This window comes from Dama dama, chromosome 1, assembly GCF_033118175.1.
Source record: "Dama dama isolate Ldn47 chromosome 1, ASM3311817v1, whole genome shotgun sequence".
Lineage (NCBI taxonomy): Eukaryota > Metazoa > Chordata > Mammalia > Artiodactyla > Cervidae > Dama > Dama dama.
The window spans coordinates 75,900,824-75,917,591 of record NC_083681.1 but is presented as its reverse complement, the minus strand read 5'-3'; the positions used below and the strand labels follow the sequence as shown (position 1 = coordinate 75,917,591).

The 16,768-nt window shown below is 47.4% G+C and overlaps 1 protein-coding gene across 1 annotated transcript in view; it reads right to left on the bottom strand.

Moving 5' to 3' along the window:
• Positions 1-16,768, bottom strand: part of PTPRJ (protein tyrosine phosphatase receptor type J) — a 166,965-nt gene that overhangs the window by 17,063 nt on the left and 133,134 nt on the right. The window contains exons 8-14 of the mRNA XM_061150871.1: positions 16,413-16,670; positions 12,293-12,550; positions 11,243-11,518; positions 8,586-8,876; positions 4,978-5,109; positions 3,039-3,246; positions 2,815-2,939 (exon numbers count right to left, since the gene is read on the bottom strand). Coding sequence (XP_061006854.1) covers positions 2,815-2,939; positions 3,039-3,246; positions 4,978-5,109; positions 8,586-8,876; positions 11,243-11,518; positions 12,293-12,550; positions 16,413-16,670 — 1,548 coding nt within the window. The remainder of the gene's footprint in view (positions 1-2,814; positions 2,940-3,038; positions 3,247-4,977; positions 5,110-8,585; positions 8,877-11,242; positions 11,519-12,292; positions 12,551-16,412; positions 16,671-16,768) is intronic.

Below are 16,768 nucleotides of genomic sequence, written 5' to 3'. Positions count from 1 at the left end.
CCGTGTGTGTTTCCGTGTCTGTGTGTGTGTCTCTAGAGTGTGTGTGTGTCCGTGTGTGTCTGTGTGTGTGTCCGTGTGTCCATGTGTGTGTGTCTGTGTGTGTGTCTGGAGTGTGTGTGTGTCCGTGTGTGTGTGTGTGTGTGTGTCTGGAGTGTGTGTGTGTCTGTGTGTGTGCGTCTGTGTGTGGTGTATGTCTATGTCTGTGTCTATGTGTGTGTGTGTGTGTGTGTGTGTGGTGTGTCCGTGTGTGTGGTGTGTGTGTCTGTGTGCGGTATGTCTGTGTGTCTGTGTGTGTGTCCATGTGTGTGTGTGGTATGTGTGGTGTGTGTCTCTGCGTGTGTGTGTGTGTGGTGTGTCTGTCTGTATGTGTGTGTGGAGTGTGTGTGTGGTGTGTGTGTGGCAGAGGACAGATAAATAGCTCTAAACATAAAATGTGTGTGTCTGTGTGTGTGTGGTATATGTGTATCTGTGTCTGGGGTGTGTGTGTGTGTGCGCCTGTGTGTGTGTGTCCATGTGTGTCCGTGTCTGTGTGTGTGTCCGTGTGTGTGTGTCTATGTGTGTCCATGTGTGTGTGTCCGTGTCTGTGTGTGTGTCTCTAGAATGTGTGTGTGTCTGTGTCCGTGTCTGTGTGTGTATCTCTAGAGTGTGTGTGTGTCCGTGTGTGTGTCTGTGTGTGTCCGTGTCTGTGTGTGTGTCTCTAGAGTGTGTGTTGTGTCCGTGTGTGTCTGTGTGTGTGTCCGTGTGTCCATGTGTGTGTGTGTCTGGAGTGTGTGTGTGTCCGTGTGTGTGTGTGTCTGTGTCTGTGTGCGGTATGTCTGTGTGTGTCCATGTGTGTCTGTGTGTGTGTGTGGTGTGTGTCTGTATACCTGTGTGTGGTCTGTGTGTGTGTGTGTCTGTGTGTGTGTGTGTGGTGTGTGTCTGTGTGCGGTGTGTCTGTGTGTCTGTGTCTGGAGTGTGTGTGTGTGTCCGTGTGTGTGGTGTGTGTGTCTGCGTGTGTGTGTGTGTGGTGTGTGTGTGTCTGTGTGTGGAGTGTGTGTGTGGTGTGTGTGTGGAAGAGGACAGGTAAATAGCTCTGAACATAAAATGTGTGTGTCTGTGTGTGTGTGTGGTGTATGTGTATCTCTGTCTGGGGGGTGTGTGTGTGTCCATGTGTGTGTCTGTGTGTGTGTCTGTGTGTGTGTTCGTGCGTGTGTGTGTGTGCGTCTCCGTGTGTGTGTGTGTCTGGAGTGTGTGTGTGTGTCTGTGTGTGTCCGTGTCTGTGTGTGTCTCTAGAGTGTGTGTGTCCGTGTGTGTGTCTGTGTGTGTCCGTGTGTGTGTGTGTCCGTGTGTGTGTGTGTCCGTGTGTGTGTGTCTGGAGTATATGTGTGTCTGTGTGTGCCCGTGTGTGTGTGTGTGTCTGGAGTGTATGTGTGTCTATGTGTGTCCGTGTGTGTGTGTGTCTGGAGTGTGTGTGTGTGTCCGTGTGTGTGTGTCTGGACTGTGTGTGTCCATGTGTGTGTCTGTGTGTGTGTCCGTGTGTCTGGAGTGTGTGTGTGCGTGTGTGTGACAGAGGACAGGTAGACAGCTCTGGACACGAACTGGCCCGGGCGTCTGGGAGCAGTCCTGGCCCCCTGCACCGCGCACGGTGCTCTGGGAAAGGCGCTGCTCCTCCCGACCTGCAAACGGAGGCAGCTGAGCTACCGGTGGCCTTCAGGTTGCCCTCACCCCACCCCCACCCCCTCCGTGTGGCGGAGCGGCCGCAGGTTGGAACCTCCCGGACGCGCGGACACGCCGATCCGACTCTCTGACACTCACAGCCACAGGCCCCGGTGACAGAACACCCGTGTGCTTGCCGGGGCGGCCTGGGGGTCCCTGAACTTGGCTGCTGGGCTTCTCTCCTGAAGCCAACAACTGCCAAGTACGGAGACCAGACAAATAGCCAACTGGCTGGTCAGTCAGCCTCTGGCCTGAGCGGAGGGGATGCACCCTGCCCCCTGGAGTCCTTGAAGCTCCTAAATCACTTCACTCTGTGTGATAAAGGACAGGAGCACTTGACAAGGAGTCCAAGCCCAGAATGTCAGGCCTGCCCCTAAAGGTACTGTGCAACCCGGGGCCAGTCACTGCCCCTCTCTGGGCCTTAACAACCTCATTTCCAAAGCAGGAATTGCACAGATACAGAGAACAGGCTTGTGGTTTCCAAGGGGACGGCAGGTCGGGGGAGGAGAGGACTGAGAGTTTGGGATTAGCAGAGGCAAACTATTATGTGTGGGTGGATAAACAACAAGGTCCTACAGTTTATAGCACAGGGAACTGTATTCAATATCCTGTGATAAACCATAAAGGAAAAGAACATAGAATATATATGTGTGTGTGTGTCTGCGTGTGTGTCTGAATCACTTTGCCATGCTCCTGAGACTAATACAACGTTGTACATCAACTATATCAACTACATCAACTATACTTCAATAAAATTTTTAAAAAATAAAATGAGCATCGGACAAGATGATTTCCAGGGCTCCTTCTGATCTTAATATCCAATATGCACTGAAAGTGGCATGTGTGTCTGGCACGTGGGCACACAAACCACTACACTGGCGTGCAGATGGGAAGCGCTACTGGCCTTGGGAGAAGGGGCGTGGTGGGCAGGGGCTGGGGGACCCCAGAAGAGGAAGCTGAGCGGGGTCCTGAGGGCCAAGTGACATGTCAGCTCCGGAGAGGAGAGAGCAGGCTTCCCAAGCCTCCTGGGGACCCAGGGAGGGGTGCAGACGCGCGTCCTTCTGTGGCTGCCGGAAGCAAAGCCTCCGTGAACTGCTCACAGCACCCTTGCGCCTCTACCTGGGTCCTGGGGCAGGAAGACGGCCTCTGAACAGGGGCTGAAGGACACGTAGCTCTCGTTCCCGTCGATGAGCTCCTTGCTGCGAGACATGAAGGCAATACTGGTGAAGCCGGCCACACAAGCCCTGTGGGGTGACAAGGGAAAAAGAGGTGACTGAGTCCTGACATCCCAGGCCCAGAGAGCTCTGCACCCACAGGCCCGGCGCACGAACCACGAACATTACCGATAGGAGCCCAGGGGCTCCAGCTTCCCGTTGTAGTAGCCGTGTGTGGTGGACTCGTTGCCAACGTCAACTTCGTATTTCAAGACTTCAGACAAGCCCTGGGCACGTCTCTTTTCCCCTGTCGTTATGAGGTATGTCACATAGGTATCCGAGGCCCCCCTTTTGAAGTCGCCATATGTGTATCTCAAAACATCTGCCGATGGAACAGCTAAGAAAGGCACACAGACGGAAAGGCGTAAGAAACTGAGAAAGGGTTCGCACGTGGCGTGGGGGACGGGGAGGTGCAAACCACTGGTGTAACACAGGCTCGAGGCTGTCTTATACGACACAGAGGATGTAGTCAATATTTTGAAATAACTGTAAACGGAGTGTAACCTTTAAAAACGGTACAAATCTTTTTTTAAAGAGAAAGAAAGTGATCGCAGAGGTTTATTGTGTCTCCTGCATTTCTAAGTGATGACCTTGACACGGGGTGATGGTGGTGACTCCTGCCATCTCTCACAGATGCTCTCTCTGCCAGGTTCTCCTTCTATTAAGTTCTAAGAGCTTCACTTACTCATTTAATCCCCACAATAATCTCACTGCACAGGCTGACTGTCCCTACTGTACAGATGGGGAAAAGAAGGCACAGAGTGCTAAAAAGACCTGGGCCCAAAGGTGGTGGAGTTGTATTTCTAACCCAGACCATCCGATGGGGAGGCTGTGTGACCTCACCCATCCCAGGCTGGTCCTGGTCAGGCTGGTCAGTATGCAACATCACCTCCCCTATTCAGCAAAGATCTGAGCTTGGGATTTGCTGAAAACCTTCACAGCAAAATGACTAGGTGTTTGAAACAGACTCAAAACAAAAGACAGAAAGAGAGTGAGATCTCAATGTCTCTTTTTTAAATTAAGCCACAGGTTGACGACACCAGCGAATCCCCTGTCTTCCCGGATGCCCACTGCCCTGACAGTGGGTTTGATCTCCGTCTTCCTCGGGAAGATGAGGACAGAATCATAGGCTGCAAGCCTGGGCAGGGACAGCACTGCATTGTTCACAGTTAAAGAATCACCAAAAAGCCAAGCCTGTCACTGTTCCGTTTTCTGGCCAAGTCATGTAACTTGCAGGAGATTACTTCCCAAACTGGGATTGAACCCAGGCACATGGCCTTGAAAGCTCAGAGTCCTAACCACTGGGCCCTCGGGGGAGTTTCAAAACTCAGACCTTTAAGCCAAGCCTTGAACAAAGCACCCAGACCCACCCACCCATCCTCGAAGCTTTCCCTTCTTACTTCCAAGCAATGTAATAGAGCCCTTTAAGGAAAGGCAGCATTTAATCCACCTCCTCTCTCAGCTATGGCGATGCTCTTTGCCAGTTCCCACTGCAAATGCAAATTTTTTTGTTTTCTTCCAAGAAAAAGTCACCCTTTGAGGATCATTTGGGGGGTGGGGGTGGGGGGGTGTGCACACATGTATGTGCATGTGTGTATGCACGTGTGCAAGAGACAAAATTGGTTAAAACTACTAATCTGCCACCTAAAAGGCCATGTGTTGTAAAAGAGATGAAAAGCCTAGATTAGAGGTAAGCAAGTCAAGTCCAAGGGCCACATCGAGCAGCCACCCATTTTTGGTAAATTCTGGAATAGTCACTCTTGCTCTTTCTGTATTTTATATGGTTTCTTTCACGCTACAACTGCAAAGTTGAACAGCTGAGAAGGAGACTGCAGAGCCTGCGAGGTTTAAAACGGTTTGCCGTCTGGCCCTTTACAGAAAGTCTGTCAACTTCTGACTGAGCTCATCAGAATTACACCCACCCATCCCCGGCTGAGTGCCAGCATGTGGGCCGCAGTGTCAAACCCGATGTGCATCTGTCTCACTAACGTGCCTCGGTGGGCACGGAAGTGGCGCCCGGTCACGCCATCACCCACTGGCTACAGAACCCATAAGGACCCCTCCTTACCATCCACAGTGGTGAGAACCAGCGCGTAGGCTTGGATAGGTCCATGGCTGGCTTCGAACCCGCTGAACTTGACCTTCACCGAATTGTGACTGACAGATGTGATATTAGGGGACCCATCTGGAAGAGGGGGGTCTGAAACAGGACAACACAAAACACGATCACTCAACATTTAAAACCAAAGAAGGGACAAAATTATTAAGGAGAGGATTTGCTATCGTACCCCCTCAAGTTCTCCCCCGGTTCTGGGCGCTGCATGTTGGGCTCACGCAAAGCAAATCCAGAAGCAAAGGGCGAGGAAGGGAGCTGGTGGGGACAGAGATGGTGGGTCCTCGGGGAGCCTGCCTAGCTGACAAGGACCCCTTCAGTGGGTCCAGCCACATTCCCAAGGGGGCCTCCTGGCAACCTCGTTTCTAGAAGGCAATGTGTCTTTCCTATTTTCCACCAGTCCTTCCTGACCCAGAAAGGCCAGGTTGCTTATCCTGAGAAGGACGGCCAGAAGGAGGAGAGTGGGACAGAGACTGTGTAGGTGGAATGTCCAGGTGGGGACCTGGGAGCCGGACTTGGGCCCTGGACTGGTCGGGCAGCTGAGAACAGTGACGGAGCAGGTTCCCAGAGGGAAGCAAAGACGACGTGGAGAGAAGATGCTTCCTTCTGAGACCTGACTGCTCTGTAACACCAAAGTCCTCATTGTTCGCTAGGGATGGTTTAAAACTCGGCTAGAGAAACCCAGCCGACCCGCTTCCTGGAAATCGGAAAAGCCCACACGGAAACATTCTGAGAGTGGCCTTCAAAATCTCGTGCCTCAGCGTCCCGAGCTAAGCTCATAAAGCCACTCTCTGAACTGACACAAAAGGAAAGAAAAGCTGAATTAAAGATGACCCCTCTCCTCATACACACACTCTACCTAAGTCTGTCTCCCACATACAGTGTGAGTGTCTTTGCTATTATAATCAAGGGAGACTCAGAAAAGTGAACTCCAAAAAGACAAAGCTCACAACCCAATTCTCCAAACATATGCTGCCCAATATGGCAGCCACTGAAACGGCAACCCTCTCCAGTATTCTTGCCGGGGAAATTCCATGGACAGAAGAGTCTGGTGGGCTACCGTCAACGGGGTCGCAAGAGTCAGACGTGACTGAGCAACTAAACAACAATAAACCACTCTGAGAAGTAACGAGTTCAACTTTGGATGTAGAGCATCTCATTAATAACTTGTGTGTGTGTGTGTGTGTGTGTGTGTGTGTGTGTGGTTAGTTGCTCAGTCGTGTCCGACTCTGCGACCCCATGGACGGTTGCCCACCAGGCTCTTCTGTCCATGGGGATTCTCCAGGCAAGAATACTGGACTGGGTTTCCATGCCCTCCTCCAGGGGATCTTTCCCAACCCAGGGATCGAACCCAGGTCTCCTGCATTGCAGGTAGCTTCTTTACCCGTTGAGCTAACCAGGGAAGCCCCATTAATAACTTAATTTATACAAATTAAATGAAGCTAAATGCTGAAATGATAACATTTTTAATATACTGGGTTAAATAAAATGTGATCAAAACTCATTTTGGGGCCTTCCCTGGCAGTCCAGTGGTCCACGCTTCCTATGCAGCGGTTCAACCCCTGGTCAGGGAAATAAGATCCCATATGCCACATAGAGCAGAAAAAAAAAAAAAACTTCATTTCAGCTACTTTTTTTAGTTTCTTAATGTGGTGCCTAGAACATTTTTTATTATACAAGAGGCTCATATGGTTTCCTATTGGAAGGCACAGCTCTGAAGCATCCTCCGGCAACCTCGCAAGAAAATGACAGTGGTGGCCACTTGGAGGCGCTGTCCTGATGTCTTGGCGTCAGCTGCCTCATCAGACACCGTGACACCCGCTCCCACACCGCCCACAGCTCTTTGCCTTCCAGCTGGCCAGCAAGGGGTCCTCAGCTCCCTGCCCCAAGACAGCATACCCACCTCCCAGCCTGGAAATTCCTTCCTTCTCAGTGCCTTTCTCAGTCCTACACTCAAGGGGCCCTGCCTGCCTGCATTGGGACGATCCCCTGGAGAAGGAAATGACAACCCACTCCAGTATCCGTGCCTGCGAAATCCCACGGACAGAGGAGCCTGGAGCACTACGGCCCAGGGGGCTGCAACAGAGTCAGACATGACTGAGCAACTCAACAACAACATGAGAACATTCCCTAGGAGGAATCTCTTGTGAATGATCCCAAAACAGCTGGGGAATTTGTTGACCCAGATTCTAGTGAAATATGAATCTTGACTGAGTATCTGATAATAGTTTTTTTAAAAAAAAAAAAAAAAAAAAGATTGTTGGGAGGTCCCTGGTGACCTACTGGTGAGGATTTAGCACTTTCACTGCCATAACCTGGGTTCAAATCCTGGTCAGGGAACTGAGATTCCACAAGTTGTGCAGCATGGCCAAAAAAAAAGGATCATTAAATTTTTTAATGTAATGGGTAATAGGAATGCCAAAGAATTGATGGTTTTGAACTGTGGTGTTGGAGACTCTTGAGAGTCCCTTGGACAGCAAGGAGATCCAACCAGTCCATCCTAAAGGAAATTAGTCCTGAATCTACATTGGAAGCACTGATGCTGAGGCTGAAACTCCAATACTTTGGCCACCTGATGCAAAGAACTGACTCATTTGAAAAGACCCTGATGCTGAGAAAGATTGAAGGTGGGAGGAGAAGGGGATGACAGAGGATGAGATGGTTGGATGGCATCCCTGACTCAATGGACATGAGTTTGGGTAAACTCTGGGAGTTGGTGATGAACAGGGGGCCTGGCGTGCTGCAGTCCATGGGGTAGCAAAGAGCCAGACACAACTGAGCAACTGAACTGAATAGTAAAATAGTTATGTTTGAAAGAAAGGGAAAAGGAATCCCTCTCTTGCATCAATACATGTGGAAAACATACAAATAAAATTATAGAATAACCAGGACTGGTCTCAGAGAAATCCAATAAGAGTGGGGAGGATATAAATGAAACAAAATTGCTCAAATGCCCACAAATGGTCACCTGAGTGATGATGGTACATGGGTCCCATTACACTGTCCTTTGCTTTCATGTCTATTTGAACATTTCTATAAAAATGCTTTGTTTTAATGCAGTAGAAGAACTTACCACTTAAAAGAATATGTGGCAACAAATTGTCGCATAAAACAAAGGCAACTTTTGGAATGTAAAAGATAATTCTCACTCACTAAATTTCTATAGATTATATAGTTTCTATGCCTCCTTTGTGGTTAGGCTGGTAAAGAATCCGCCATAATGTGGGAGACCTGGGTTTGATGTCTGGATTGGGAAGATCCCCTGGAGAAGGGAAAGGCTACCCACTCCAGTATTCTGGCCTGGAGAATTCCATGAACTGTATAGTCCATGGGGTCGCAAAGAGTCGAACATGACTGAGCGACCTTCACTCACTCACTATAGTTTCTATCGACTATATAGCCTAGATTTCTACAGAACTGGGTTAACAAAACCCAACAAAAACAAATATTTTGGATAAATTTGTTTAGAAACAGGTTTCTAGGCTACACTTGGCAGCCTCTGGGTCAGTTTTCCAGGAGTGATCAAATGACCTGCAGGCTACCCTGCCCTCCAGGGAGCCCACCTGTGATGCCAGAGAGGCAGGTGTTTCGGGCGGGCGGTGCCTTCTTGTTACAGGACCAGGTAGCGATGCTGACGTCGTACAACGTAGAAAAATTCAAATGTGTGACTTCCGTTCTGAACTCAGAGCCATTCTTCGAGGAGCAGCCCCCCAGGATCGTTGTATTTTTCCAGTACCCGTGGCTGATCTCCAGCTCAAAGCCCGTGTTGGTGCCTAAAGGGCAGAACCACTTAAAGACCAAGGTGGCCTTCTTGGGGACTGCTTCACAGTGGAAGGAGGCCACTGGCTCAGGGTCTGCAAGGCAAGCACAGCACATCATGAGATCCTTGGACGTTTGCCTTTGCAAACACTTAAACTTGGGATGCCTGGCCCATTGGTGATGAGGAGACAGCAGTGGGGAACGGCAGAAGAGGCAGAGGCTGACCTTGAATCGGGCCTTACTGAACTGTGTGACCTCAGGTCAGTCCCCCAACCACTCTAAGCCCCAGCTGCAGGACTATCTGAGGATTAAATGAAACAGTGGCCGTCAGGCTCCAGGCTGGAAGGACACAAGGGCCCGTGAGACATGGCTACCATACGCTGGGAGTGGTAGCAATTTCTCCACCTGCGTCCCCTCATCTTGGCACCCTCTTGACCATCCTTCTGGAACAGGCAGGGTTAATACTGTCCCATTTTGCAGCTGAACCAACTGAGACTTAGAGAGATTAAGTAATTTGCTCAGATGACACGGCTGGCCAGTGGCAAAGCAAAACTGGATCTTGGGTTTTCTAAATCCAAGTCCAGGGTGTTTTCTACACACACAACAAGGCTGAATAATCAATAGTAAATGGTACCAGTTTCTTCATCTTTAATATGGGGTGTTATGTGTCTCCACCCATTTGAGGGCCAGGAGGATATTATTCGGGCTTCCCTGGTGGCTCAGCGGTAAAGAATCTGCCTGCTATGCAGGAGACCCAGGTTCAATCCCAGGGTCGGAAAGATCCCCTGGAGGAGGACTTGGCCACTCACTCCAGTACACTTGGCTGGAAAATCCCATGGACAGAGGAGCCTGGCAGGCTGCAGTCCATGGGGTCTCACAGAATCAGACACAACCAAAGTTGACTAAGCAGGAGCGGCAGGATTTTATTGTCAACAAAAAACCGACAAAAATGGAAAACTCTTTCAGATCCCAGTGGTGCCCCCAAAAATAAATAAATGGAAAACTCTGTGTTAATGTACTGGGGGCGGGGATATTATCATGACTTGAACGTTGCAGTGTTTTAAAGCAGAAAAAGTTTTACAGAGTCACCCAGCACAGCGCCCACACTCTCCACCTGAGGCCTGGAAGGACAACCTGCCCCATACAATCCCCCTCCCACACTCCTGTCCATCCGCCCCTCACTGATAAATGCTCACAGATATCTTTCTCTTGCTATACAGGAAACCGTGACTGCAGCTAAGATAAATATTAGCAATGGAAGCCACCCAAAGATCAGAGTCTAGAACCGGTGAATGGAGTTTGAGTTAACACGGGGGGCTCAGAGCTGCCAGCATCTCTTTTGCCACTCCATGTGAAAGGTGAGAGGTCATCGAGGTCCCAGCCGCTACACTACCAGGGAGGCTGATCTGCTGAGATCCCTGCCCCACTTCCAGGTCGGCCTGAACACACCTGAAGGGCTTAGTCTAAGGAAGAAAGGAAGCAGGTGCAAAGGTGATAGGGGATAAGATGGCACACAGGTCCAGAGGGATAAAGGCCCCGCCATCAGAACTGTGAGCAGAAGGGCTCACAGCTGTTCACCAAACATCCCCCCACTCGCTCTCTGAAAGCTCCTCAGTTAAACACAGGGCTCTTCTCTTTAAACAATCACACGATCACACGTTTTGCATTGAGAGATAAGGATCAAGAAAAGTGAAAAGGCTGAGCGTCCCCTTTTAACTATATCCTTTCTGTCTTCTTCAGGGTAATAGCCGCAAGCCCTGACATCAGCCGTGCCCTGGCCCCTCACCCCGTGGGCCTCACCTCCTCCCGCTCCCCCTCTTGCTCCCGAGGCTCCACCTCTGCCATCCTGACCGCCTGCTCTTCCTCCAACACAGCAGGCCCACTCCAGGCCCGGGACCTCCGCACCGCACCGGGGCTGCCCATCTCTCCTGTCCACATGACCGGCTTCACTTCCTGCAAGTCTTTGCTCAAAAGTCACCTTTTCGACAAAGCCTTCCCCAAGATAAACATCTCATTCCTCCTACCCTTTTAACCTCTCTTTCCTTAGCGGTAATCATCACCTAATAACTTATGTATCTTGCTTATCATGTCTTCCCCCACCAGAACGAACGTTTCAGAAAGGCAGCGACTCGCCTGTGTCCTCTGACAGTACCTGACACACTGTGAATGCTCGGTACATACCTGTTGAAGGAATACACGAGGGCAGCAAGACAGCACTAATGACATAATAGGGTGCTCACACACCACACAAAGGCTAGCCAACTAGAGGGGCTTCCCTGGTGGTCCACTGCAGGGGGCGAAGGTCCTACCCCTGGTTGGAAAACTAAGATGCCATGGTGGTCGGCAAAAAAAAAAAAAAAATTAATCAACTAGAGTTTATTGCAAGGACCTATGATCCTTGCATGATCCTTGCATCAGCATGATACAAGAAGGAATCCAAGAGGCCCCTGAGACTACTCACCTGTACAGAATGACTGCCTGCCGGGTGCAGATGAGTTGACATTCTCCACCTGTGTGAGGATCTCTACGGTGTAGGAGGTACCAGGTATTAAATTGGTGATCGTAGCATGGGTAACACCAATGTCTGTGACTATTTGCGTGGCCTTGCTGGAACTTCCATCCTGCCCAATAAGAAGGTGGTAGGTGTAGTTCGAAGAGGCTTTATCAATATTCTGCCAATTTAAGGCTGCTGCTGTGGTGTTGGTATTTATCTCAATGCTGGACACCGTGCTGGGCCCTTAAGTTTTAGGGGAAAAAAAAAAAAAAGGATAGATTAACTTGAGCCATTTTATTGACTGCATCTAAAAATAGCCCAGAAATCTTTTTTTTCTTTTCTTTTTTTTTTTTTTTTCATTAAATTTGAAATAAAAATAGCCTGGCTCCTTTGGGTAAAGAATAAATAAAGCTAATACTTGCTGGGATCGAAAAAGAGAAGGCTTCCCCAAAGAGACATTTAGAAAATAATTATACAGATTAAATCTCAAAAGAATTGAAGCTTTTCAGACTTTTTAATACTTTATCTGAAATCTATTTTCAAGATGTAATTTCCTACTTGTTTTTGAAATATGATTGATCGAACAAACATATAAAAGACATTATACACTTCCATCTCTACCATATATTTAGGTCAAATATCAGCAGGGCATGTCCCTCACTGGTGCATGCAAAACTGCCTCCTGTGGGCAGCATCTTCCACGCCAACATGACCCGGTGACCCTCCTCAGGTCTGTACTCCCAAGGAATGAATGAAGAGTGATGCTTCCCATGCTTATGGGATGCCTTTCTGCTTCGGAAGACAATCCCAAGTTCACACGGCTCCGCACCACGGCCGCGAAGGCAGAGCAGAACGCTGGCTGAGCCCGATGTCTTCAGCTTACTCGGTTTCACATTCTGCCCAGAGCCCAGAAACACAAGGGCCTCTTACCTCATCACTGAACCCATGCTTATTTCCCCTCCTCCAGGTGAAAGCCTGGGAAAAGGCTTCCTTAGGAGGGTGTCCTAAAACACTTACGCGTGTACTGTACAATGGAGTCGGCTATCCCCTGGACAGAGTTCATTTTGGGGGTGACTATGATCTTATATAAGGTGCCCGGGGTCAGGCCATGGACAGCGATCCCTCTGTGAGAACTGTTTTCCAGACAAGAGCCGTGTTTGGATTGTATCTCTACGCTGTAGATGTACCCAGAAGCATTGTCTGCATTCTGCCACTCCAACTGCATTTCGGTTGTGGTGACGTTAACCACACGGATGTCAAACACTGCACTAGGGTCTGGTCAGAGGAAAGGAAGAAAAAGAGAAATCTGTTAATGACCATCGTAATGTCCAGCTTTATTCTAAAGTATCAGTCAGGAGAACTTGCTCTTCTGTCATCAAATGAGTTCCCAAAGGGCAAACTCTAACACTTCGGTGAGAAACAGTTTCTTTCAAGAATGTTGGCTCTTCTACAACACCGATGAATCTACCAACCTATCCTATAGGTTCTCTGGCCTTTTGCTTTTGTCATAGAGACATCCCCTTGGTTTGGGGGTGGTTGGGAGGGGGTCTTCTCGAGTGGAAACCATGCTCAGTTTTCTTAATCTGAGTGCCAGTGACCAGGTGGGTTCAGTTTATAAAGATGCATCAAATTATGCACTTAGGTGTGTGTTTCAGTGTATGTATTACATCTCAGTAAAGTTTTTTAAAAACCACTGCCTCGGAAGAAAACCTCTTTCTATAACATAGGCAGACATACTGGAGAGAAAAACTGAAATGGAGAGCTGATACTACGTGGGGGCACTTGAGGCTGGAGTGATGGAGTCGGAAGAGCACACATCCCCTCATCCCCACAGCGGGGTCAGAAGTGAAACTACCCAGAGTGCTCCGGGCCCTGCACTCAGACCACCTCACCTCCACCCACTGGACCAGCGGCAATGATGTGATTGCACAGAATCTTTTTTTTTTTTTTAAGATATTTTTTACGTGGGCCATCTTTATAGTCTTTATTGAATTTTGCGGTAGTAAAATAAACAGTGCAATAGTTATCGTCTGAACCATTTGTAAGCCTACAACTCAGCAGCGTTAATTACATTCACAATGTGGTATCACCATCATCACTGTCTAAACACAAAGCGTTTCATGATGCCCAGCACAAACTCTGCTCCCATGAAACAAGAACTTCTCATTCCTCCCTTCTCCCCACTCCTCTATTCTATCTTCTATCTCTATGAACGTGCCAATTCTAGGCACCTCACATAAGTGGATTTACATGGTAGTTGTTCTTCTATGTCGGGCTTTTTTCACCTAGCGTAATGCTTTCAAGGTTTATTTACACTGTAGCATGTCTTGGTACATCATTCCTTTTATGGCTAAATAATACTCTATTGTGGGACTTCCCTGGTGGCTCAATGGTAAAGAATCCACCTGCAATGCAGGAGACGCGGGTTCGATCCCTGGGACAGGAAGATACCCTGCAGGAGGAAAGAGCAACCCACTCTAGTATTCTTGCCTGCAGGATCCCATGGACAGAGGAGGCTGGTGGACTATAGTCCATGGGGGTCACAAGAGAGTCGGGCACAGCTTAGCAACTAAATAACAACTATTCTATTATATGGATATAGCACATTTCATCTGCTGATGGACACTTGGCTGCCTCCACCTTTTAGCTATTGTCAATCATGCTAGTATGAATGTTGGTGTAGAGAAATAAGTCCAAGTCCCTGATTTCAGTTCTTTTAGAAATACATATACATGTAAGAGTGGAATTGCTGGGTCATCCAGTACTTGCTTCCCTTTTTCAAAATTGCCCTTAATGCTGTTACATTGATTCTCCCCCAATAACAGCAAACATGGGTCAATAATAGAATTGGTAATGTCCTAAGAGTCTAGTGCCTTATTATAACTCTTCTTGATTTCCATTCATTGGGACAATTATAGGCCATAGTACAAGAGATGCCTTCTCCTTACAAATAGTCCTAAATGACTTTTGCAGTTGCTCCATATCGAAGTGCAGTCACACTGTGGTTAAGACCTCAGTCTTCAGAGTCAGACAGAGCCCAGTTCACTACCTTGTCACCCTGGGCCAGTTACTTAAGTTCACAGAGTCCCCATTTCCTACTCTATAACATAGAGACGATAATAGTACCTACCTCATAGAGTTGTGTTCAAAAGGTTTAAATACAAAGGCTGAGAGCCCAGCACTTTGTAGACCCCCAGTACATAATGTTATTATTGCATTAAATCCTGGGCATTGGCAAGTCACACAATATCAAAGAGACCCAAATTGTGATCCCCTTACCATTAGCTACATTCTCAAAAGAGAAAAAATGTATATGTTGATACTATAACCTGATCTCAAGTCTAATCTGAAAATCAGACTTGAAAAGGAATTACGCACTTCATCTGAGGTATGCGTTTCAGCAATTCCCTTATTTTGGAAGTAGATCTTCCAAATAACCATCAATGCTTAACCGAACAGAGTTGAGAAAACCCACACAAGAAGAATCTCAAGAGCCCAACTGACTTCACACATGGCTCACGCAATCAGTCTCATTTCTTTACTCTATCCTTCTGTAGAAAGGATTTCAACTCCCCTGCAATCCAAGATCGAGGATACTGGATGCTCTCCAAGCTTTCCCAAAAATTTCATTTCGAATTTCAAAGGTAACAATAATGAATAATGAATTGTTTTCATGAAATACTTTTATCAACATCAATCAGCCTCATAGAACTAACAAGACCATTGCATCACAATATTGTTCATGAAAGACTGTCAATGATCTACCTGTCCAACGACAGGCAAGTCGTCAAACAATTTATAATACATCCAGACCAGCAGTCTGGACCCCTTTACTGTCTGAAAAATTATTGAGGCTCTCAGAGAATTTTTATTTATTTAGGTTATATATATGTATGCTGTAACAGAACATTTTTAATGAGGAAATGGTTAAAACATGAGAATACAAAAGCATACATTCCATGAGCCAACAGAAAAATGATGCCATCCCATGTCACACTGCATCTGGAAAACTCCACTGTACACTTATCATGAGAGATTGAGAGTGAAAAAGCCAAATAGTATTCTAGTAGTATGATAATAATACCTCACAGACTCCCTTGAAAGAGTCTAGGGGACCCCCCAGAGATCCCTGGACCACACTTTGAGAACCACTGGTCTAACCAAGCGGTCAGCAAACTTTTTCTATATGGACCACGGAACAAATACCCTAGGTTTTGCAGGCCATGTATTCTCTGTTGCAACTATTCGTTTCTAGCACGAAAGAAGTCATAGACTTTATATAAAGAAATGAGCATGGCTGTGCTCAAATAAAGCTTTACTTATTAAAAAAAAAAAAACAGGCAGTGAGCCAGATTTGACCCACGGACCATTATCTGCAGACTCCTGATTTGGACACCGGAATGCCAGGCAGGTATTAAAATTAATCTGCAGGAATATTTATGCTGATAGGGAAGAAGAGTCATAATAAACTTGAATAGAAAAAAAAGCAGATTTTAAACAACACATGTAGAGGATTTTAATACTTGTTAAAATAAATATATACCTTTATATATCTTAAAATTCTAGAAGATTAGTCCCCAACCTTTTTGGCACCAGGGACTGGTCTCATGGAAGACATTTTCCCACAGACAGGGTAGAGGGGTGGTTTGGGGACGATTTCCATAAAGAGCACGCAACCTACATCCCTCGCATGCGCAGTTCACAGGCGGGTTCACACTCCTATGAGAATCTAATGCCGTGGCCGATCTGACAGGAGGTGGAGTTCAGGCAGTAAATGTGAGCGATGGGGCGTGACTCCTTCACCCACCACTCACCTCTCGCTGTGCAGCCTGGTTCCTAACAGGCCACAGATACGACCAGCCTGTGGCCCAGGGGTTGGGGACCCCTGTTCTAAAACATCATGCATCAAAAGCTATTAGTGATTATCTCTGGCTGTTGGTTTACAGGTGATTTTTATTTTTGCTTATCTGTATTTTAGATAATGAATATGCATTGCTGTTATTAGCAATTTTTTAAAAAGGTCTTTATTAGATAACTAAAAGAAGAGCAATATTTGGAAATTTTGACATGTAAGGTTTATACTGATTCCCCTTGAGAAACGTAACTAATTTACAGAAAATACAGCCTATTTGCTTACCAGTTCTATTGAAAACTGTTTGGAAATCCCCTTTAATCCCATTTGGTCCTAGTGGATATATGTCAAAACGATATATGGTTCCAGGATATAAGTCACCAATGACAATACTTTGTTCGGCGGTGGTGACGGTTTGAGATTCTCCAGCTTCATGAGGTGTGATAAGTATCTCAAAGGAATGAGAGTCATTGCTCTTCCATGCTAAGCCAATTTCCCTTGTGCTGACACTTGTCACTCTAAAGTCAGAAACTGGACTGGGAGCTGTGGATAGAAAGCAAATGACTAGATTAAGAATCTATTTCTCCAGAAGACAAGGGTGCCTGAATCTCACAAAATATTTACACAGAGATTAAATGTAC